This window comes from Eubalaena glacialis, chromosome 15 (assembly GCF_028564815.1).
Source record: "Eubalaena glacialis isolate mEubGla1 chromosome 15, mEubGla1.1.hap2.+ XY, whole genome shotgun sequence".
Classification (NCBI taxonomy): Eukaryota; Metazoa; Chordata; class Mammalia; order Artiodactyla; family Balaenidae; genus Eubalaena; species Eubalaena glacialis.
The window spans coordinates 52960794-52985022 of NC_083730.1; the positions used below are offsets into that span (position 1 = coordinate 52960794).

At 40.6% G+C, this 24229-nt stretch overlaps 1 protein-coding gene across 1 annotated transcript in view; it reads right to left on the minus strand.

Moving 5' to 3' along the window:
• Nucleotides 1-24229, minus strand: part of TTC39C (tetratricopeptide repeat domain 39C) — a 109476-nt gene that overhangs the window by 26722 nt on the left and 58525 nt on the right. The window contains exons 5-6 of the mRNA XM_061169572.1: nt 15652-16006; nt 13631-13799 (exon numbers count right to left, since the gene is read on the minus strand). Coding sequence (XP_061025555.1) covers nt 13631-13799; nt 15652-16006 — 524 coding nt within the window. The remainder of the gene's footprint in view (nt 1-13630; nt 13800-15651; nt 16007-24229) is intronic.

Sequence of the window (24229 nt, forward strand, 5' to 3'; positions counted from 1 at the left end):
TGCACAAGCTGCAGAATTTCCTTGGTCTCTCAACAGTTAGGCACATGATTTTGACAAAAATTTGTGATGGAAAGTGCTTTATACTGAATTCACAACCAAGACAAGATTCTGTCTAAATAGGAAAAGCCCTGACCAAGCACCATGTGCTTAGTTAGCACTTAGCTGTATCCATGGTACATTATTTAAGGCTGACAGGGAAGGCACTGTCCTCTTTTTACAGACAAGGATACAGGCTCAGAAAGCTCAGCCAGCCAGGAATTGGAAGAGCCCATTTTGAGCTGAGCTACACTATAGTGCCTTTTAAAACTGCAGAGAAGGAATTTATGAAAGATGGCAGTAAATTTAAAAGAAATATGTTTATGTTAAAGGCACTATCAAAGAATTTTAAACAGTGAAAACGATAATGCAAAGAGTTAACTCAGAAAAACAAAGACTACAGAAATACAGAAAAACAAGTCTACAAAGAGTCACACTACTCAAAATGAGACAGCAATTCAAGATAAACAGATAAACCTGGAAAATAGATGGAGAGGATTAATATCCATACAGACTTTTATGAGAGAAACAAATAGAGGCCATAATCAGGAAAGTGACTTTGAAAAGTTTTCCTAGAACTGAATGACATTCTCTGTGAAGGAAGTCAAATGGGCAAGCTGGTATGTGGGTTTCTCCAAAGAGGAATTAAAGACAAATTGTAAAAAGCAGAAATAATGCCAGGTAGTTAACAGTTCTGAAGATTCAAGATCCACGAAAAATTTTTTAGAAAAGCTTTGAGAAAATTCTTTCCTTTTAAAGTGTACAATTCAGTGGCTTTTAGTATATTCACCGAACCATGCAATTTGTAAGCTGGAAGAAATCTTAAAAATCATGTAGCCTAGTGTTTCGCAAGTGTGTTCTACTGAATGCTTCTAAGTCTCACAGGCTACAGTATGAAAAAGAATTTTCCTGGCCAATTAACTTGGGTAAACACGGCATACTTGCAGACTCTATCTCCCTCGTGATGCAAAACTAAAGTCTCCGAGAAGCCCCAGGACATCCTGATTTAAATGACATGGAACCTCTTTTCATGGAACATGTACTAACTAGTCCATCAAATCAGTGCTCCCGGTAAGATGTTTCGGAAAAACACTGATTTATTCCAACCCCCCTGATTTTCCAGGTAAAGAACCAGAGCCAGAGAAGACTGGCTTAACTGAGGTCTCACTGCTCTTCCAAACTGACGTGTGAGCGACCATGTAGAAGCAGAGAGGGTTTTCACTCTTCACGAAACAGCCAACACCAAATCTTCAGACTTTCAGTCCAGTGCTCCTTCTACAATGCTACGCGCCCAAACCTGAAGGTCTGAAGCAGTATGACAACAAACTCCCATAGCTAACAAGCCCTCTATAAGAAGCCACAGAGAAATGAGGACTAGTACACGAAACAAAGAAACGCACAGATTTAGGAAACCAATGTGCCCACACATTGAGAGTCCAACATCATAAAGAAAAACAGAAAAGTTCAATATGATAGTATGAGAAAATATAGAATTTCACAGATGAGCTCTGGACAGGGGTAGGTAAAAGCAGGGAACACTATATTTCCTAAAACTAGCTCTGTGCCACCCGGCAATGGGAGTTTGCTGTACACTTACTGTCCTCAGAAGGGTGAGGAACAAAGACATGAAACACTGCCTGCGTGGATATGTGAACCCATGTTCAAAATGGCAGACAAGTAAAATACAGTGATCATCTTTTCAATCAAACATTAAGGAAAAATCTACCCCCGAATAAACAAGCAGAAACGGAAACAAACAAGAACAATAAATACGACCCTGAGAGCAAAGGAAAACAACATGCGTGCTTCATATACACAAGTAAGTATGAACAAGAAAGTCCTCTATGAGAAGGGAGGTTGGGATTGAGAAACAAAATCAAATCATCTGTTGCTTCCGGGGTCACCCCTACTCCACCCTCCTCTCTCCACCAAATGCTCCAGCCCCAATGAGCTTGTATCTCCCCATTATCTGGCTTGATTTTCTTGGATCTGGGCTTGAATGCAAGCTCATCCCCCATGCTCTCACCTCTCACCTGCAAACTCCTACAGACTCTTCAAGAGCCAACCCAAATACCCCCACTCCTGGGTCATCTTTTCCAGCCGTGAGGGTTGCACCATGGGTGAGCCACACCATGCTTTCCCTTCCCATAGGCCTGTTTTTATGTTTCTCAAAGCCTGGCCACATCTGCATCTGCTTACATGCCTGCCTGCCATGTGGTCCTGATCTCCCCCGGGGCATGAGCTCTGTCCCTGTGGCTGTTAATGCATCAACCCCAGCAGCAGCCCCAGTAGGGCTGTGGTCATGTCATTACACCAACAAGGACCCACGCTCAGAGCCCCAGGACAGCACGTGCCTCCCAGATTACCACCTCCCTAAATCTCAACAGGGAAACTACGCCCAAGGTACCAACCAGGGGCCCCGCCTCGACAAGGAGGGAAGTGAGGCTTAAAGAGATTAAGCGTCTCGTCCAAGGTCACTCAGCCAAAGTAGAGGAGCCAGGACTCAGCCTGGGCAGTCGGCCTCCAGAGCTGAGCCCTTAGTCATGATCTGTATCTTATTATATCACAATATCACAGCCCCCCAAACACTCTCAGTTAACCAATGAAATGCAAGCTGAATTTCAAGGAGTACAATCGAATCCCTAAACAAGAATACTAATACTTCACTATTCTAATAAGACAAATATGATAAAGTATTAAGAAAATGAACTATAAAACAAGCTAAATGAAGAAAAACTAGAAATAAAATGGAAGTAGAAAATGTATTGATAAAAAAATCCAATCTCTCTCTATAAAAGCCCATATGATAATCTAAAGCCCAATCATAAAATTAAGAAAACAGGGCTTCCCTGGTGGCGAAGCGGTTGAGAATCTGCCTGCCAATGCAGGGGACCCGGGTTTGAGCCCTGGTCTGGGAGGATCCCACATGCTGCGGAGCAGCTGGGCCCGTGAGCCACAACTACTGAGCCTGCGCATGTGGAGCCTGTGCTCCGCAACAAGAGAGGCCGCGATAGTGAGAGGCCCGCGCACCGCGATGAAGCGTGGCCCCCGCTTGCCGCTACTAGAGAAAGCCCTCGCACAGAAACGAAGACCCAACACAGCCATAAATAAATAAATAAATAAATAAATAAAAATTTTAAAAAAAGAAAAAAATTAAGAAAACACAAATTTATAAAAATACCACAAATAATAAAAAGTAATACCACATTTACACGTCTGGAAATAGTCATCATATGTTTAAAAATAAGTGGAAATGAGAAAAAGTAAAATATAAAACTAAGATGTATATAAAAGTAAGTAGATGTCTTAAGATTACTGAAGAAATAAGAGAAGTTGTTAAAGAATTAATTTCAAAAGGGTACTTAACAATGACTAACCAAAAAATACATTCAAATGTTTAATTACTTTAAGTGACTTGCTTCTCCAAAATGTAGAAAAAAAAAATTCTATTAATCAACTCATTTTTTAAAAATATCAGGTTTATTTCTAAAGCCCAAGAATAAGCCCTCCTATTTATATTTACATTTATACTAATATTTAAATGTATTATTTGCTAGTAAGTTACATACACAGTTTATTGTACATACATTACATTTAGAATGTATATATATATGTAACTTATCAGCAAATAAAAGCTCAAAAGAGAACTGGATTGAGAGAGAAGGCCTGAATTCTAGTTCCTCCTTAATCCAAAATAACTATGTACACATGCACATACTTATTTTATCTGAACCCACGTTTACTATATATATATGACAGGACAGACGTAGGTAAAAGAAATTATAAAGTAACGAAAGATAGAGTGACATGACTAAATGAAGAGATATTCTCAGAAATGAATAAGAAATATTATAAATATCAATTAAAATTTCCCTATAATATACAGAACCTGACAAACTGAAAGCTGAATATATGTGAGAAACAAGTGGATAAAAATACTAAATAATATATATATTTTAAAGGCAACAGTGATGTACTTATTATATTTAAGATATAAAATCACAACTGTCAAAACCATGTAATATTCATTTTAAAACATCTATAAAAGGTGGAAAATAAAGATATTTCAAAACAGATTGCATCTATCTTAAGGATTTAGTTCAATAACAGGAAGAGAAATACCCTTAAATTAATGTTACTATTCCTGAATCCAGTAGGTATCAGAATCAAACCATACCCATCTCCACACGCAAAGAGGAATGAGAAGATAAGAGTTTTTAAAACATCATTTTACAATCTGAAGAAAACAAAATAGTCTATGTGTCCCAGTTTGAGAAGATAAATTTTATTTCTGAAAAAATGAAATCTATTAAAAACTGTGTGTATGTTTGAATGTTCAAATTTTCACAATAAAATGTAAAGACAGTTCTCAAAAATGACAGTAATAGTAGAGGGGAAATATATGATAAACATAACTTATGATTACATTATACAATAGAATTTGGGCAAATACATGAGAAAAATATTTCTTACTCAAAAGTCAAACTTGATTGGATCAACAGTTTATATCCAAAGAAAAAGAGAATATATATTCATATAGAAAATACACACCCTCAGCAACACGTTTTGGAAACATCTCTGAGATATAATTCAAATATCATAAGATCCACACAAAGTACGTATGGTTTTTAGTATATTCACAGAGTAGCACAACAAATACTATAATCTAAGTTTAGAGTATTTCATCACCCCCAAAAGAAACCCTATACCTATTAACAGTTACTCCATACTCTCCCTCACCATCCACAAGTAAGCAATAAGCTATTCTCTGCCTCTGTAGATTCGCATACTCTGGAGACTTCATATAAATAAAATCACACAATATATGTTCTTTTGTGACTGGCTTTTTTCACTTAACATGTTTTCAAGGTTCATCCATGCTGTAGCATGTATCAGTACTTCATTCCTTTTCATTGCTAAACATTATTCCATTGTATGGATACACATTTGTTTATCCTTCATCAGTCGATGGACATTTGAGTGGTTTCCGCTTCTTCGCTATTATGAATAATATGGACATATGTTTTCATCTCTCTTGAGTGGAACTTCTGGGTCATATAATCAATCTATGTTTAACGTTTTGAGGAACCACCGAACTGTGTTGCAAAGTGTCTATGCTATTTTATTTTCCCACCAGCAATGAATGAGGGTTTAATTTCTCCACATGCTTGTCTACACTTGTTATTGGGTGGTCTTTATTATAGCTACTCTGGTGGATGTGAAATAGCATCTCACTTTTTAAAAAAAAATTAATTAGTTTATTTATTTATTTTTGGCTGCATTGGGTCTTCGTTGCTGCGCACGGGCTTCCTCTAGTTGCGGCGAGTGGGGGTTACTTTTCATTGCGGTGCACGGGCTTCTCATTGTGGTGCCTTCTCTTGTTGCAGAGCAAGGGCTCTCGGCGCGCGGGCTTCCATAGTTGTGGCTCGTGGGCTCTAGGGTGCAGGCTCAGTAGTTGTGGCACACAGAAGTCCCCTCACTTGGTTTTGATTCGCATTTCTTCATAATGACTTATGATGCTGAGCATCTTTTCATGTGCTTATTGCATATATTCTTTGGAGAACTGTCTCTTCAAATCCTTTACCTATTTTTTAACTGGGATCAAACCCGGGCCCCCTGCATTGGGAGCGTGGAGTCTTAGCCACCGGACAACCAGGGAAGTCCCGTCTTTTCACTTTCTTGATGGTACTTTTTGCAGCACAAAAGTGTTTAATTTTGATGTAATGTTGAAGTTGACCCTTGAACAATGTTGGAGATAGGGGCACCAACCCTCCACACAGTTGAAAATCGGAACATGATTTATAGTGGTGCCTCCATGTCCATGATTTAATCAATTGTGGATGGTGTAAGCACCATGGTATTTACTATTTTTTTAAAAATCTGCATATAAGTGAACCTGCTCGGTTCAAACCCATGTTATTCAAGAATCGAATGTAGTTCAATTTACTTATTTTTTCTTCTGTCATTGCACCTTTGACATCATGTCTAAGAAAGCATTGCCTAACCCAAGAGCTTTATAGTTTTAGCTCTTACATTTAGGGTCGATGACCCATTTTGCATTAATTCTTATACATGGTGTGAGGTAAGGGTCCAACTTCATTCTTTTGCATGTGGGTAATTCAGTCATCCCAAAACCATTTGTTGAAAAGACTATTCTCTGCCCATCGATTTGTCTTGGTGCCCTTGTCAAAAGTCAATTGATCTGTGGATGTAAAGGTTTATTTCTTGACTCTCATTGATCTTTATGTCTATTCTTATGCCAGTACCACACTGCCTTGATTACTTTGTAGTAAGTTTTGAGATTATGAAGTATATACATCTTCCAACTTTGTTCCTCCTTTTCAAGATTGTTTCACCTATTCTGGGCTCCTTGAGTTTAGTATCAGTTTGTACATTTCTGCAAAAAGCAAGCTGTGATTCTGATAGAGATTGCACTGAATCTGTAACACAATCAAGGGAGTACTGCCATCTTAACAATATTGAGTGTTCTGATACATAAACACGAGAGGTCTTACTGGTAATGTCTAAGAACTATCTTTAAACTGCTTTAATTTGTATCATCATGGAAATAAAAAAATAAAACTATGCAGTGAGACACTGCTGCTAATACCATGTACAAAATAATGAATGATTATACTCTGGCTCACTATTTCTTGAGTATCATCTCTTATGATTTAGCAAAAGCTACAGAGCTGTTCACACTCTTTGATTCTAATAATGACACCACTGGAGCTATAGCCAAAGGAAGTAATTCAAGAAAATAAAAGGGAAAAATATGCTAAGATATTTATTGCAGTACTTTCTATCACAGGGAAATACTGGGAAATCATAGGGAAACAACAACTGTTAAATATCCCAATATCCCAACAATGGGAAATATCAAATTAGTAACACAATGGAAATCTAAATAGTTTCCATACCTGTTATTTACAAAAACTATGTTAAAACATGCAAACATTAGATTTGTAAGCAAAACTGCCTGAAGTCTCATATGTGTATATTAAAGATCACAAAACAACTTGAAACAAAACAGCTTAGAATTTAATTATTGCTGGGTTATTTTTATGAAGTTGCTTAACATCTTACAATAAAGTACTATGTATGTGTTTTAAAAAGAGAGGCCCTGCCTTGTCACCTGTAGCATGCAGAAGGACATGCTGTGACAACCCAGTTACTCACATGTGATTCAGCATTAATGTCACTGAGTAGCAGAATCGGTTTAGCAGTATTACTGTCAAGGACACCTAACAATAGATCATGCACTTAACCCCTACCCTTAGGACCAGGGTTAATGTAGGCAAGGGAAAACTCATCCTCTTATGCACATTTAGTGAGCTTAGGGATATAAATCAACGTTAACCTTCTACTTGCTTTTCAACCCAACAGCTTGTAAAGATAAGAGTTAAAAGAACAGCAAATGTATTTAACCTATTAGCAGTTTGGGTTATCATCATCTCATTTCAGTGAACAGAGTCATTAAACCACACGGTATGGATTTACCACAATGGAAAGTGAAGACAAATATATCCTCCACCTCTCCTACACCATATTAAGCCAATCTCTTATTTTGTGTCCTTCTGAGAATAAATGGTAACCCTATTTCCTGGTGCCTGAAGTAATAAAGAGAACCACATAGGTCGGAAGAGAAGACTACAATTAACAGAACTTCAGGGAATTATTTCTCTTCCTGCATTGCCTTTTTCCTGATCCTATAAATAACAACATTACCTCATGCTGGCAAAGCATGCTGTTCAGATACAAGAGGCAGGCTTGCTCGTCAACAGATGCAGAGAAACGCTGCCACCCAACAGCTCTGATTAGTCAATATGCCCCCGAGATGGGTGCATGGGCACAGGTCTCCCTGGGTTTGGCATTTCTGTGCTGGCCCCTACTCTCCATGACCCCCCGCAGGCCTCCTGCCTCTTGTCTCTGTCTGATAAATTAATCACCAAGGGGATCAACCTTCACCTTTCTGTCCCTGCCACAATCATGAACTGAGGGGCTAAAAAGCAACACAGACCTCCTGCTTACTATGGGGAACACCAATGAAAAATGTAATTTCATCAATAAAAGTCCAGAGAGAAAGGACTACAGCCTGAAATGATGAGTGGGAGGAAGATCCAGAGCCAGAACACACGCACACTGGGGTCAAAGCGTAAAGGCCTTTCACACAGAACCGTGCAGGTAATAGAAAGTAAGGAGACGGTTGGGACTTCCCTGGTGGCACAGTGGTTAAGAATCCGCCGGCCAATGCAGGGGACACGGGTTCGAGCCCTGGTCCGGGAAGATCCCACATGCCGCAGAGCAACTAAGCCCATGTGCCACAACTACTGAGCCTGCACCCTAGAACCCGCGAGTCACAACTACTGAACGCCCGCGCGCCTAGAGCCCATGCTCCACAAGAAAAGAAGTCACCGCAATGAGAAGCCCGCGCACCAAAACAAAGAGTAGCCCCCGCTCTCCGCAACTAAAGCCCGTGCCCAGCAATGAAGACCCAACGCAGCCAAAAATAAAAATAAATTTATTTTTAAAAAATCACCTCAAAAAAAAAAAAAAAAAAGCAAGGAGATGGAACACCAGGGTGACAAAGTAAAGGTCAACCATCAAAGCCATCCCTGCAGACATTATTCATGGGGAAGAGAAACCACATCCTATCACACACCCTGCTCAGAAGCAAGGACCGGGGGGAGAAGTACAAACCAGAGCAGACAGTGCAGTGAGAAGGTGGCATTTATCAGAGAGAACCAACAAGGCAGCTTTGAATACGAGAAAGATGGTATGAAAAGGCCACACACACACACACACACACACACACACAGGGTAAAGTTCACTAGGGCTCCCTCAGTGTGGCCTCAAGGCCTTGTGCACACTCCCACTTGGTCCTCGTGAAGTAGGGCTGTCTCCGCTGTAACTGTGAGGGGCTGTTATAGCACAGGGCCCACCAGGCTGAGCTCAGGGCGCACAGAGGCTCGGCCTTCTCACCTCGCCACTCCGGCAATGAGCACAGACCTCACCGATATCCAGTTCCTTTTTACTTCCTGTAAATTTATTTATTTCATTTCTTTAGAGTCACGCTTCTTTAGCCAGCCCATGAGAATTTCAATATCTGATTCGGTACCCTCCTCAGGAGGCCATCCTCTTACACCAGACGTCAAGACATTCTTCCACCATCGTCTTCTGCATCGGTAGCAGAAACAGGTTTAGGTGCCACCAAGAAAAGTAGACAGTCCTTGATAACCAGCTTCCTCTCTTAAAGAAACGCCGTCACTCACACTGATCAATGGACTTCCTGCCAACAGACGCATCTGTTCATTTGACAAACACACACTGAGGGCCAGGTCTTGTGCTGGGCCCACTTCTGCTCCTGAGAAGCAAATGTGCGGTTTTGTGATGCCAGCATGCAGGATATTCAGAAAGTATGGGTCCAAGCTAGGAAGACAGTTTCAAAATAAGAGTTCCCAAAGTGCACAAAGCAACTTCATTAGAATATGTCCATCAACTGTCATTCATTCAAATATTTGAGCGTTTAGAGACAGATAAGTAGACTAATATTAAAAATTAGTTTTATAACTAGTCACATCATACAAAGTATGTATATGAAGCTATGTATACACACAAAACCAAGCATGTGTATCTGTACATTATATACTAAATAGACTGTTAAAATGGGAGGAGAGGGGAGTTGTGCAAATCTGTATTGTTTAGAGAAAAAAAGAGGGCTAGAGAGAATTAAAAAGTTTATTAAAATGTAGACTTGTCCCTAATACTTTTAAATAATCAAGAAAAATACTCATTAATCACTTGTATGTTAAGGGACTACCACTACCACCACTACTATAGGTTTATTGGGATGAAAATAAATACAAAGTTCAAAATTATAATTATCAATTCATATTTTAAAATGGAGGTTACTATATAACCCTTGGGTCAACTTCCTAACATCTGTGTGCATGATGGAAATTCAGGGAAAAGTAAACATGGGTACTGTACAGTAGCTATAGCCCCTCTAGCTACACACACGCATCTTACCCATCACAAGCCTAGCTCTACTGACAGCTCTCAACACCAAAACAAGTGCTTTCTCCTAAAAAGAGAGCAAATTTGGTAACACTACTTCCCAGGCTTAAGCACTCAGTAAAAATAACAACAACCATCACACCACTACTTGGATAGCGTTTATCACATGCTAAGTGCTGTGTGAACCCATTTATTCCTCACAGCAACATGCTAAGTCACATGGGAAAAGTCAACAGAGACAGGACAGATAAGGAGCGTAAGACAAGAGGGTGGAGAGGGCCAGAGGTGGGGGTGCTTCAGACACGCAGTGGGGAGAAGCAAAGGTGGTAAAGAAAGAAAACTCTTCCTACAGTCTGGCCGAGACTCCCAAAGAGCAGAGAAGCTTGGCGTCCTGAGATGCACAAGGACCCCGTGTACCACCGACGGCATAGAACTTCACTGCTATGTCAAGTCAGGCCACAACACCGGGGAATAACGAAGACACAGCCACAAGGGTTATGCAAGTGGCAGGACAGGGGTGGATGTGTTAAAGACCACCCTCCCCTACGGATTCCAAACTGTCCCAAACAATGAAGGGCAAAGTATGTAAAAAACTGTTCATGACACTAAAAGAGAAAGTGGGCACCTGCACATGATTCGAAAGTAACGAGGAAAGTGAACACTAACTAGCCCGTGTTGAGCTAGTCACCCTGTATGAGGGCAAGCTTACGTGAAAGCAGCTGTTCAAATAACTTTGCAGATTCTGAGTCACTGAAGAAGCTAAGTCCGTGTCATATGATGCACCTGCCAAAATTAGAGCCCCAGACCATGTTCCCTGGAGCCTGTCGATAAAAAGATCTCAAGGCGCCCTCTCTCTAACCTAAATGCTCACTGAAAAGAAAAAAGGTTTTCTGTAAACAAATTCGTCAACTAAGCCCTGTGTGTTTTCATAAACTGAGTTGGGAGCTTAGAGGCCTTACAAAAAGCCTTTGACAAGACCCATGTCACAGCCTCTCTGAGCAATTCTTCATCAGCAAATGAAGGATGCCACCATCTGATACCTTCCTACATGCTCACCTGGGAAGATTAATGAAATGCCAGTGTCCAGGCACCATGAAGATAATGCCAATAATATCTCAAGTTAGCCCTAAAATTCTGTTAACCTCTAAGACTTTGCGAAGAGCCAAACAGAAACAACTGTCACACTTCACTTGACCCTCAGGCTACAGCTCACCTATCAAGAGCAGTAACAGGTCTTTCAGTCTTTTTTTCTTAAAACCAAGTATCAGTTGGGTAAGCAAGCTGCTCCATGACAAAGGAGTTCTAACAACTACCACCGGCACTCAGATTCCAATGATCTACCATGAAAGAGACTGAACGTCCGCTGAGAGCTCTCATGGTGACTATTGTACCTCCCCAAGCCATGCTTATAAGAATCCTTTGATGGTGCTGTGGCTTCCTCATTTCTAGAACCATCCCAACGACAATGAATGACCACTCACTGTTAGCATTCACTCCATCCCTAATAGGGATGACTTGTGGACAAACTAAAATCATGCCAAATTGAGTTTTGGGGGAATAAATAAGTTATTAATAATTTTGCTAAAAGTTAAGCATTTTTAAAAAATATTTGTTTATTTATTTGGCTGCAGCGGGTCTTAGTTGTGGCATGCAGGATCTTTAGTTGTAGCATGCGGACTTCTTAGTTGTGGCATGCATGTGGGATCTAGTTCCTAGACCAGGGATCGAATCTGGGCCCCCTGCACTGGGAGCGCGGAGTCTTAGCCACTGGACCACCAGGGAAGTCCCAGCATTTTTGTTTTAAAATAAAAAATTAATGAAAATGGAAAGCATAATGAAATATAAATCCTGACTTTTACATTTCTATTTAACAGTTTCAAAACCCAATTGAGAGCATTCATTGATCAAGGGAGTGAGGGGAGAGACGTCTAGTACATGCCTGATGCTCTGGCCTCATTGCTGTGTTGTACACAACTGTAAACGTCAGGCTCTCACCCCCACTAGGCAAACCTCCTTTGAACACTAAACCTAGTATCGTCGAGTTCAGAGTTATTCCAAATGTCAGTTTCTTAAAGGAAAGGCATTACACATCTAAGAAAGCACTTACCCTGCACCCAACTTCCATTTCAGAAAAGGTCACTGAAGTGAGAAGGCTGAGCCAATTAAAATTTTCCTTTTACAGGGTTATTTCCTCCTGCACAAACCCAAGGGAGTAGAGAAACCTGAATAGCTTGAACATGCTTCCCTACATGTAGGACCGTCACCCTGAGCTTGAAAGAAAAACACACTAACAGCAGACTGGATTGCACAGGAGGCTGATCTACGTTTTTAAGAGAGCAAGAGAAAAAAAGAGCCATGTCACTGAAGGTACGTGAGCCTGAATGCAAAGAAAAACAGTCTCAAAGTAATGAGAAGAAAAATGACTTGGACATGGGTTTAAATAAGTCAGATCCTGGGGAGCTTTCTGTGTTGTGTTTCAGTTGTAAATTATTAGTATAATCTTTAAAATACAATTTCCATAAATAAAGGTAAGGAGTCCTCGGATTTAAGAAGGCACTTCATGAAGGAAAGAAATTATTGGGGAAGTAATATACATTCCACTGCCAACAAAAAATTAGTGAACGCATCACCTCCTGTGCTCAAGAAAGCATTCCTAGGCAAAAATCTTCCAAAGCACTTGTGGGTTTTTTTGGTGGGTGTGCTGAGAATGCCTGGTTAACTGAGGGCAGAGGTTGTTAAACCTCACATTGCTGCACTACTAGCTACTGGTGAGCCTGTGGGTGGTAGACCTCATAACAGTCACCTTCTTTCATATGCATGATTAATTTCTTACAAAATTTTCATTTTTCTTCAGATCCTCATGCCCTCAAGCAAGCAGACAAAAAAAGAAGTGCAAAGAGAAGCAGAACCCCCTCAAAGGCCAGGGCGTATTGTGTTTCTGGAATGAGACAGCCTGGCCTCACTTGCTGGGTGACCTCGGAGATCACGTGAAGCCCGCTAAGATCCCTGTTTATCTTTCCTGTAAGATGCAGGGGATGATTTTCTATCTCTGTCGCAGGCTTGTTCTGAGGATCAAATGGGATGGTGTGTGTGAAACCTCTGGCACAGGACATAGCCACATGCATGAAAAAGTAATACCAGCTACTACTATTTCAAAGCCTTTGCTGTCCTTGACATTTCGGGCAATAACTTGTGTATAAATCCACTGTCAGCCAGGATGAACATTTGGAAACAGATTATTAGTAATTCCAGAGAAGGAAAAACAACGTATCTCGTGTTCTTTAACTAAGACGCTCCCAAGGGGTCCTGTACCTTCAGCTCAGGGTGCAGCATCTCGTCTCATCAGCGCCAAGGGACCCCGGCCCTGCTTCGCCCACAGCTGCAGAACAGAAGGTAACTGACTAACACCCCGGGTTCCTGGAAGAGGCTCCCACAGCAATGATGCAACGCAAGGCACAAAAACAAGATGTTACTCGGCCCTATGACATTCGGGCTCCTTGTGAAACTACCCCCCCCCTCAGTGAGAATTATATCAACAGAAGGCTTTATTTTTTAAAAGATGGGGAAGGCACAGTACCTCTAATCGTTGTATGCGTCCCTTGAAAAACATAAAGAGGGAAGAATTTGGATAAGCAGCTTCTTTTTTGAGAAGAATTTCCTTCGCTTCATCCAGGCCTGCTTTGTTATCACTGCCATCCAGGGCAAAAAACGGGCGGACTACAGTATGATACCACAGCAGCGCTAATCTGAAGGAAGAGGGAGAGAAACCGTGAGTGACAATGACTTTTCCTACAGTGTTTCCACTCTTTAAAAAAAATCAGTGTGTGCTCTTCCAATACACACTCCTTCCAAAAAGCTCACTAGGCAGTCTCTGAAGAAGTAAAATCAGTATCGCTCCCCATCTTAGTTTTATCAGTATTTGGAAAGCCACAACTTTAGAGCACAACATATAAATCAGCATACTCCCATCGGATAAGAGAATAAGGTGACAGAAGCAAGTAGCTCTTCTGAGGCTTCTAGATGGATTGCTGACGGTATCATTTATGTAAATCTCTGAATTCTACACCTTACTCATCAACATGTAAATTAGAAACAGAAATTGGTTACCATGAATTTACTATCCCCTTATAATTACTCTTTGCATTACTTTTTACAAAAGGAAAATGTTTTCGCTAGTGTTCACAAAAGTTGGAGTGTAAGCCTCAGACTGATTTTAAATATAGGAACCACAGGCAAAATTGTACAAAATTGGGTTAAAATAAGTGAAAGGACTGGATGAAGGGCCCTTTCTCTAGCCACTGAGGCTGTTCAATTTGAAAACCAAACAAATAAGTAAGTTACTTAAAATTCTCCCACTTCAAACGTGTCCCTTTCAAAAAAAAAAAAAAAAGCCACGTTAAACTAAGTAAACAAAATAGATTCACTGGGCTGGCTTTAACAAACAGACAAAAATGTTTAACCAACACAACAAATATTTTTATGTAAATGTATGCTTCCAGCATGTGCATAAATTTGGTCCTCGTCTGGAGATCAGACTAATTTACATTATTATTAATTGAATTCAACCCTTTCTCAGAAAATATTATTAGAAAAGACAAATTATCACAAGTTACAAATCTGTTAAGTCAAATTAATAAAGGACCATTGTGTAATATAATGAGTTTGTGGAGGCATGAATATTTTTGCAATAAAAAATTAATGACCTTTTTAATAGCTACCAGCTGATTAAGAGTTAACATCCAAATTCCTCAATACTGACATAAGCAGAAATACAGCACACTAAGGTCCTCTGTGATACCAAAATCTTTGGAAAAATTCTGATAAGTGGTGTAATGTCAAAGGACATCCGGTATTTGATAAAATTATTCTAACTTCAAATGGTAGTAGATATTTACCAGATTGAAAAAAAATCACATCATTTTTAACTGATGAGGAAATGGGTGAATCCTTGCTCTGGATGGTTATAATGGCTTCTTCACACTTTTTGGTTTAAATAATTATCATTTAAGTTTAGTCTGAACAACAATAACTCAATTTAGTTGAACACCACAAACTATCCAAGCCACATATAAGAGACCAATGGACCAACCAGAATCATCAAGGAAAATTACCCAACATGAGGATATAAGAATAGAAATTTCAGAATTACAGAAGTCTTATGAAATATATATCCCCTTAAGTCCAAAAATCAGGATTATCAATCTCAGTGACTGGTCAGGGTCACAAAAACTGTTTATAAATCATGACCATTTTGCATGTTTAAAATACAGGACTCAACAAAAAAATAAATTTAAAAATTTAAAAAGAAAAGAAAAAATGGTCAAGAAGGACTTTCCACAAAAATAAATAAGTGAATAAATAAAAATAAAATAAAATACAGGACTCATGAGACTTAAGAACAGTGCTCTGGTCTCTAAAGTCAACTTATAAACACCACCAAAAGCATGGTCCTTGGCACTGCACTAAAAGACAGAAAGGCATGGCAGCATGTCAACCAACCAAGCATTTTACCTGAAGTTTCCTATAAAGGTTTTGATTGTTGTTCACTTACTTTCAACACTATATTATCTACCAAAGCATTGCAATATAGCTACTCACGTAGCTAAAGGGGCCTTCATGTCCTTACTTTCGCTTGCATACATCAGTGAAGAAAGCCCCTGTAGGCGGTCTCCAGGAAAACCCAGCAGGTTGATGATTTTGAGCAGGTTTGGGGGCACCATGGATATGCAAAGGTGAAAAAGGCCATATCCAAAGCTCACAGCACCTTTCAGTCTGTTTAGAGACTCCTCAGACACCCCTTCAGCCACAATGTGATTATCATTTGCAGCGTCAGAAGTCAAGGGCTCTTCCGTTAGCTTCTTCTGATACAGCTCCTGGAGGGCATTGATGTCCAAATAGCATTTATTGTAAATCTTCCAGGCTTTCCTAAGGATCCACCCACCTTTTATATATGCTATAAAGAGAAGGGGAGAAAAGCATGAAAAAATAAGTATTCAAAATAATTTTCCTACATTAATAATAAAGATATTGAAGAATGACCTGAAAAAACAAAATTTTAAAAAACAATAAAAATTATTATCCATCATGAAACCTTCTGTTCTTCATATGGCTTAAATTCCTTATTTGTTGTCTGTTTCCCTTTACTAGTCTGGATGATCACTTGGCAAGAACCATGTATTATTTTGTTCATTGTATCGAGCCCCTCACGCTGAGGTGAGGGCATAGCATCTAATATCTGCTGCATGAATGAATGAATGAATGCAAGCATCATTTGAATCTTTTTTTCCCACGTATTATGTGAAACCCTCTACCACATCCCTGAACTACCTGAACTATGGCGCTTTCCAGATAAAACTCTTAAATTTGCGTACCTTGTGTTTCATCCCTCCTCAAGAGCAACTTCTAAATCTAAATTTGCTGCTAAATTTATACCCAAGAAAAGCATGGCGACTTGCCAAAAAATAAAACAAGCAAAACAAAACAGATTAATTAATATTTATCGGGTGAACAAATGGCCAGTTTATTAACAAATCATTAGCGTTAAATGCAAAAATGCAAAGAATCCCCAATGCATCTCTATTCAATGCCTATTAGTGGCTTAACCGCACCTAGCTAGGCTGGGCTTTATCTGGTGTATGACAATGGAGCTCCCCCACTGCCCAGCCTAGAGAGCTCCAGTGAAGGAGGGTGGCAAAGCAGAAGCTATTCACACCACAGGGTGAAAATCTGTTGTTTTTAAAGCCACTTCATTTCCCGTTAGGCCAATTTTCTTAACATAGCCACCTTGAGAATGTGTGCCATAAAGGCAAAGGTAGAGATAAACCGGGGATTTACCCTGCTCCACGCCCCACTGGCCCCTCTCAGGTCTGAGTCCTGCCTCACCCTCTCCTGCGAACATCTTTCCCCTCTGATGAGGAAGGGAAGGGGGGGGTCGATAGATTTGTGCTTGTCTGAGTGCATCACCACCACATATCTGGGGAAAATGTCCTCCACAGGGAGTTTTCTGTAAAATAGTTCTCTTGTAACTATAGAGGAGAGCTTGTCCACTTGGCACCGTTACCAATATGGCACCGATACTCTGACCTCAAAGCACAACAGAAGACAACATGAACTGTGTACCAGGCTTCCAGGCCCTTTAGAACAGCAGGGAAAGACGTTTTTTAATTTATTTTTGAATGACATAAAATATATAACACAAAATCTGATTTATAAAAGTCCAATCCCTGAATTGAAAGTGATCTAAGATTACATGGCATGTGCAGAAAAGAATTCACATAGCAGGCCTGTTGCTCTCCTTTGAAAGGCCTGTTTACAAGGTTGGCCCTTGGCTGGTATCTGGGAACTTGGATTTGGGAGGGGTCCCATCATTCCCAGAACCAGTAAGAGGGGCTCACTGTGCCTACAGTTTGCATGAACAATGCTTTATGTGGACACCTGCTTTCCTTCTAGAAGTTTGGGTATGCACCAGGCAGGGGGGTGCCTACATGGTCAGTCCCCAGTAAAACCTACGGGTGCTGAGTCACTAACCAGCTTCCCCAGTTGGTTACATTTCACAGGTGTCGTTATAATTCACTGCCAGGAGAATCATGCGCATCCTATGTGGCTCTTCTGGGAGAGGACCCTGGGAAGCTTGGGCCTGACTTTTTCTGGTCTTCATCCCTGTGCCTTTTCCCTTTTCTAATTTTGCTTTGTATCTTTTCACTGCAACAAATCATAGCCATGAGTATGACTATCTTCTGAGTCCTCCTAATCACTGGTCTTGGGGACCCCTGATCCATTAACTCAAGCTACTATCTTAATTAAAGTATCAATTTTCTGGCAAACGATGACCATATCTCCTATGGGATCACAATTGAAAACACAACCATCCCACAAGTTCTGAGTGATGAATGTCCTGTAGTCTAAGTGCACTGAAAAGATTGCTATATGACAGGATGAAGAAGTAAAATAAACCAGTCTACAAAAGCTTTGCTGGGGGGGGGGGGGGCGGTACTATTTGTATAATTTATTGTTATAAAAGTAATACATATCTGAAACAATTTATTTTTATTCAGTTCAATTTAACAAAAATATTTACTGTGCTAATATTACTTTTAGGCACTGTTCTAGGAGAATCAAAGAGAAATAAGACATAGATCCTGCCTTTAAGAGGTGCAATGACTTTTTCCCTCCTAAATGGAACTATTGTGGGAAAAAGAGAGGTTTGAGAAAACCTTGACACTTCTTTGTATGCTAGCAAAGTGTTTAGGTTAATCCAATATGCCCACAGACAAGAAAGGTGACTCTCACTTATGATCCAAAAAGCCAAAGATTGAATAGAAAAACAGAAAAAGACCAAGAAAAAGGAAACTAAAATATATAGTCCTGAGCACACAAAAGCAATTGAATCTAATTGAAAAGAAATAATAATTGGCTACAGATAAAAAATGAAATAAAAAGAGGAAAAGTAAAATTGCAAAACCCTAAAAATGTCAATGAGCTACTAAGTTCCTATCATGTGCCTAGGACTGTGCTTGGCACCTGAGGGACACAAATGAACTATAAGACATAAATCTCAGCCCTCCAAATGCCCAATAAAATTAGAAAATAAAAGTGAAAAAAATATGTGTGTAACATAAGACTATATATGCATATGTTTATTTATATGGTCCACTGGGTCATACATAGAAAAACGAAAACAATATTGAGATTATGAGTGAATTGCCCTTTATTTCCTTTTTGACAGTCAATTGTTTTCTACGTAATAAGCACATACATAAATTTAAAAGTGCAAAAGAAGTATTGCAGGATTTCAGTAGAAAACTTTACTCCCTCCTGTCCCCAAGCCTAACTGGAAATTTAGAGGGAAAAAATTAACTCCATTTTATCCTGTATTTTCCAGGCTACTGTCACTTTATTGAGGAAGCACTTAGGGAAACGCAGCATTCCAGGCGAGAGCAACAGGAGTGTAAGTATGAAGGGACAGATGGAAAGCTGTTCAGAGGCAGAGTGAATCAGGGGACAAGCTGGGCCAAGGATGGGTGCAGGGATGATGCACCCAGTGGTATCCAGCTAAGGGAAGGACGCCTGCTCGGGAGAAGCAGGGGCTCCCTAAGATTGGAGTTAAAGGGACTAGTGTTAGGGAAACAAGCTGTAGTAATCCAGATCTCAGGTGAAGAGTTACAGAAAAGAGTGGCAGCAATGGAAGCAAACATAAAAATCCATTAATGCCGACTGTTTCGAACTCAATTAACAAAAGGAAAAGAAAGCCAACATGGTAAAAACCCATTTTTACAGAATAAAAATGAAATTAATTCAACATCCTTAATTTCTTGCCTAAGATAAGAGCTTAGATGTTAACATTTATTTTAAAAGCACATGAGTTCAAGTCTACAGTAACAAGCTTTAAGGCCCTGAACTTGAGCCGGGTAAATAGAACTCAAAGTTTTGACTAATCGAAGATTAGAAACTGAGATGTGTGCAAAGTTAGGACCTAGAGAGAAACAGATTTTGTTTTTACCACTTCTTAAGGTCAACTCTGCACTGAAACAGGTCCCAGGACTCGCCCTACTCCAGGTCCCCAGTGCGGTGACCGAAACATACGAGCGCAGCCAGACTCCGACGGGAGGAGCCGAGGCTGCGTGAGGACCGGGTGGAGAAGCTGCGCTCCGGGCCCACAGCACCACGGCCCCAGTGGGAGGGACGCTCAGTCAGCTGATGCCCAGCAAGGCGGCCAAGAGCAGCCTCTGCCCAACAAGCAGAGAGAACAGTTGAACACAGGGCCCCTCAATCTGCACTGGCTTTCATAGGCTCCTCTGAAACGTCAGACATAAAACATTCAACCACTGTGACTGCGTCCCCGGAGGACTGCACAGAGAGCAGAAAACCACAGACCGTCCACCCTCCCCTGTCAGGGGCAGCCTCAACCAGCCAGAGATGCAGGAGACATGGGAAACCCTGTCCCCATAACGGGGGTGGGAGTCCTCCCCTAGAAAGGGCAAGAGTTGTCTGGAAAATGAAAATATCAAGTTACAACTAAATGGATCCTGGAATAAATTTTGTTAATTTTTTTTTTTTTTTAGCAGGGATTATGTCTGGTGAGAGGCCCTACCATAGCATTGTCTGTTTGCTTGTCCTGGATGAGGCTGGTTAGTCCTATAATGGAAGGGAAGTTCAGCCTTGTGACCCACATAACAGACTTTGGAAGAAAAAAAGATGATGATTTAGTTTTCACTAGTCAGCCCACCTCCTCATTATTACCTTTACCCCCAGTCAACAGACTTCTGATAGACTCACTTCTCCAATCCCAACTATTCTTGGGGCTTCCTAGGGCTCAGTATCATGCATCTCATTCCTGAACAACATCACCCTTCCTCCATCCCTCTCTTTAATTCACATTTATATACCCACCATGTGTTAGGAAAAGGCAGCATATCGGGTGCCAGGGACACAGAGAAGACAACGGACTTCCATTCTCTATAACCCTGCTCAGGTTCAGGATCAGGGATCCTTGACCTTCCCAGCAGAGTTTAGGAATTGCTCATTCCTTGTGCAACCTCTCCGACTAACTTATATGTCTAATGTCTAGTGGTGAAAGTATCACCCTGAATGAGAATTTATTTAGTCCTCTTTCTCCCTCACTAAACTGTCAGTACCCTCAGGGCAAGAGCTACATCTCATTCATCTCTAGACCATTAGCATCTACCACCTTCCAGAATCTGACAAACAGTAAGTGCTCAATAAATGTGGAGGAAAAAAAAAGATAGCAGGTAGACACAGTCCCTGCCCTCAAGAAGTTTCCCATCTGTTACTGTGGGCAGACATGTAAATACAGATGTGTACAGTTGTGTGACGACTGCTCTAACTGGCTATGGACAGGGTCCAAGCAGAGTAACAGAGGCCGTATGATGAAGTCAGTGAGGAAGGAGAACATGAAGGGAGTAGACCCAGGCTGCACCTGGGGAGGCACAAGAGAAAGACAAAAGGGGTTCCAAACTGAGAGGGCAGCGCACACCAAGTCCCGAGGCGGCAGGGCCTCAGAGACCTGCAATCAGCCCTGCAGAGCCAGAGGCGGTGGCGGTGAGGTAGGGGGCAGGTTCTTCCATGCCACCCGAGGAAGGAATCTGCACTATTCCTTGTAGGTGATGCTGCAGAACAGCTAAGTGTCTCAAGCACAGGTGTAACAAGGTTTAGAAAGAGCACTCCAGGGGCATCATAGAGAATGTGGCCTGGAGAAGCATCCGGGCCTGGAGAAGCAACCGGGCCTGGAGAAGCATCCGAGCCAAAAGCAGGCTGTTCTACTCTCCCGGGGGCCCATTCCATAGGACGGAAGGCGCACGTGCGCACGGGAGCTGAGGGACAAGGCCCTGAGAACCTCGGGTTTCTGGGCCATTGGGAGGCTGGTGGTTCATGTGACCAAATGAAGGTGAAGGGAAAACTGTGAATGCTAGGAATTCAGATATGAAATAAGAAGCCCACAGCTCAGGTCCTGGTTCTGTCATCACTGTGTAAACTGTTTAACCTCAAACAAATCATCCAGCCTCAACGGCCTCACCTGTGAAACGAGGCAAACAATCTCATTTGAGGAAAATTTACTGAGCGTATGTTATGCCAAGAATAGTAAGACGTGGGGCCAATCTTCAAGCCCAAAGGAAATAAAGGAAACGCAAACAAGGTGGCAAAAGCCATCAAGTCGGTTTAAAAATAAATACTTTTTGTTACGAAAGTAATTCACATGTGCTCACTGCAAAAAACAACAACAACAACAAAGTCCTTTGGATAACAGAGTAAATTAAAAAGTAGTATAGGAGGGACTTCCCTGGTGGTCCAGTGGTAAAGAACCCGCCTTCCAATGCAGGGGACATGGGTTCGATCCCTGGTCCGGGAACTAAGATCTCACATGCCGCAGGGCAACTAAGCCCTCATGCCCCAACTACTGAGCTCGCGCACCTCAACGAGAGCCCGCGCACCACATCTACTGAGCCCACCCACCCTGGAGCCTGTGCACCACAACTAGAGAAGAGAAGAGGAACAAAAAACCCGCACGCCGCAACTAGAGAGAAGCCCACGCATCACAACGAAGAGCCCAAGCGTCACAGTGAAAGATCCCGCATGCCTCAACCAAAAAGATCCCGTGTGCCGCAACTAAGACCCAACGCAGCCAAAACTAAATAAATAAAATAAATAAGTAATAAATAAATCTTTAAAAAAATAGTATAGGAAAATAGAGAGAGAGGATGGGGTAATTCACTATAAAGAAATTCAAATGAGACAAAGTACAGGAGCTCTTTCGAAAGTCAGAAGCACCAACAAATTCACACAGACTCACTCCTACCTGGAGCTCAGGTGAGTGTGTACCCACACCCACTTCTGGGCCACCTGATCAAGGGGTGGGGGAGGACCACCTACAACAAACATCTCCAAGGAGGGGTCGTTCCAAAACAATTATCCATCAACCAAGTTTAAGAAACGGATCCCAACAAAGAGTAAATTTTTCATAGTTTTATAACCTAGAGGGTTTCTGAAAGGCAAATGAAGCACATTTTTAGTTATGTCTGTTTGTTTGAGACAAATACTGAGCTATTCATAAAGCAAATGACCACTACATGTGTTTATTAGAACCTGAGGTTCTCATGTCTGTCAATTTCCTTTCACTATCCATATTACATTCAATAAATTATACGGCATCAGGAAGAACCAAGGGTGCTGTTAAAAATCTATGATATGTAAAGCAACTATACGCCAATAAAAATTAATAAAGAAAACAAAACACAAAAAAATCTATGATAAACAGGATTAAATAGCTGATTAATATCAACTTTTTAGGAGAATAGGAAAAGGTCACGAAGGTAATTTGTGAAGGAAACACAGTTTATGGGTAAAATATAAAATTAAGTTCAGCTTCACTAAAACAACAACAAAAAACAAAGCAAAGAACATGGGAATGTCCAAGAGAAACTGGTTAAATAAATTATGGTACCTTCACATGATAAACTAATGCTTTTAAAATTATATTTTGAAACTCTGAGCTATAGGAAAAATATGCGAATTATAATCTAAAAGGGAAAAGTAGGATACAAAACACCACAGATTCAATTTTTTAAAGAAAGAGAAAGATAAAAACAGAACATTTGCAATAAAGAGTGATTTTCTCCAAGTAGTGAGATTAGAAATGACTTGCTTTTTCACTATTTTATATTTTCCAAATTTTCTAAAGCAATATTTAGTAATTTTACAATCAGAGTAATTTTAAAAATAAATAGTACTAACTGATGATTCTGAATTTCATGAGGGCAGGGACCATGGCCTGGGTTTGCTCATGGAACACAGTGCTTAGCATTGTATGTGCTCTATCATTATTTGTTGAATGGACCCATGAATGAACATGTGAAGGACAGATTAATATAAAGTTTCCCCGACATCCTTTACCCTGATTCCCCAAACATTTTACTACATTTGATTTATCCTTTTCTCTCAACAGGTATTTTCTTAATGGCTAAAATGAGGTCCTTAGAAAAGTCCTTGAGCCTCAGGAAAAAGTAGTCCAAGATCACAGAAAACACCAGAGCTCCTGTCTTGACCAAAGAGGTCCAGCTCCTCCCGCTGCTCTTTTACATATACGTGAGTGTGCCACTCCAAATGGGGGATTTTATATCACTGTGTTATAGAAAATTCACATGAGCTTTGAGCCCTCAACCATATAAGTAAGATAGTTATTGGGAGAGTCCTGAGATGAGACTTAAAGAGAAAAAAAAATTGGATCAAAAGGACAAGGCCATAGTACAACCATAAAACACATTTTAAAAGAAGATAATTACTAGGAAGCCCACACTTTGGAGGTCACAATAAAAGTTAATTCTACTTCTGACTTGAGCCAAAGAGAAGAAACAAAGCAGCCTCAAGTATGAGATGGAGACAGAGAGAGACAAGAAAGAAAGAAAAGGGACAGGAAAATTGGCTGCCGGTAATCCAGAAAGAAAAGTGTATGCTATGACTTAGCAGCAACATACCCTTTTTCATCTCAGGTTTGGAAGAAAATGCTTTTCTCATTGTGAATTTTAGTCTATTTCCTTTTTGAATTTTCACTCTTTCAAGTAAATCCTATCTACCAAAGAGGCAGGTTTCTGCCATCAGCATCAGAGACATAAAACCACATTAAAGGAAGAATTAGTGTCAAAGTTAATCTTACAGCAAGCTC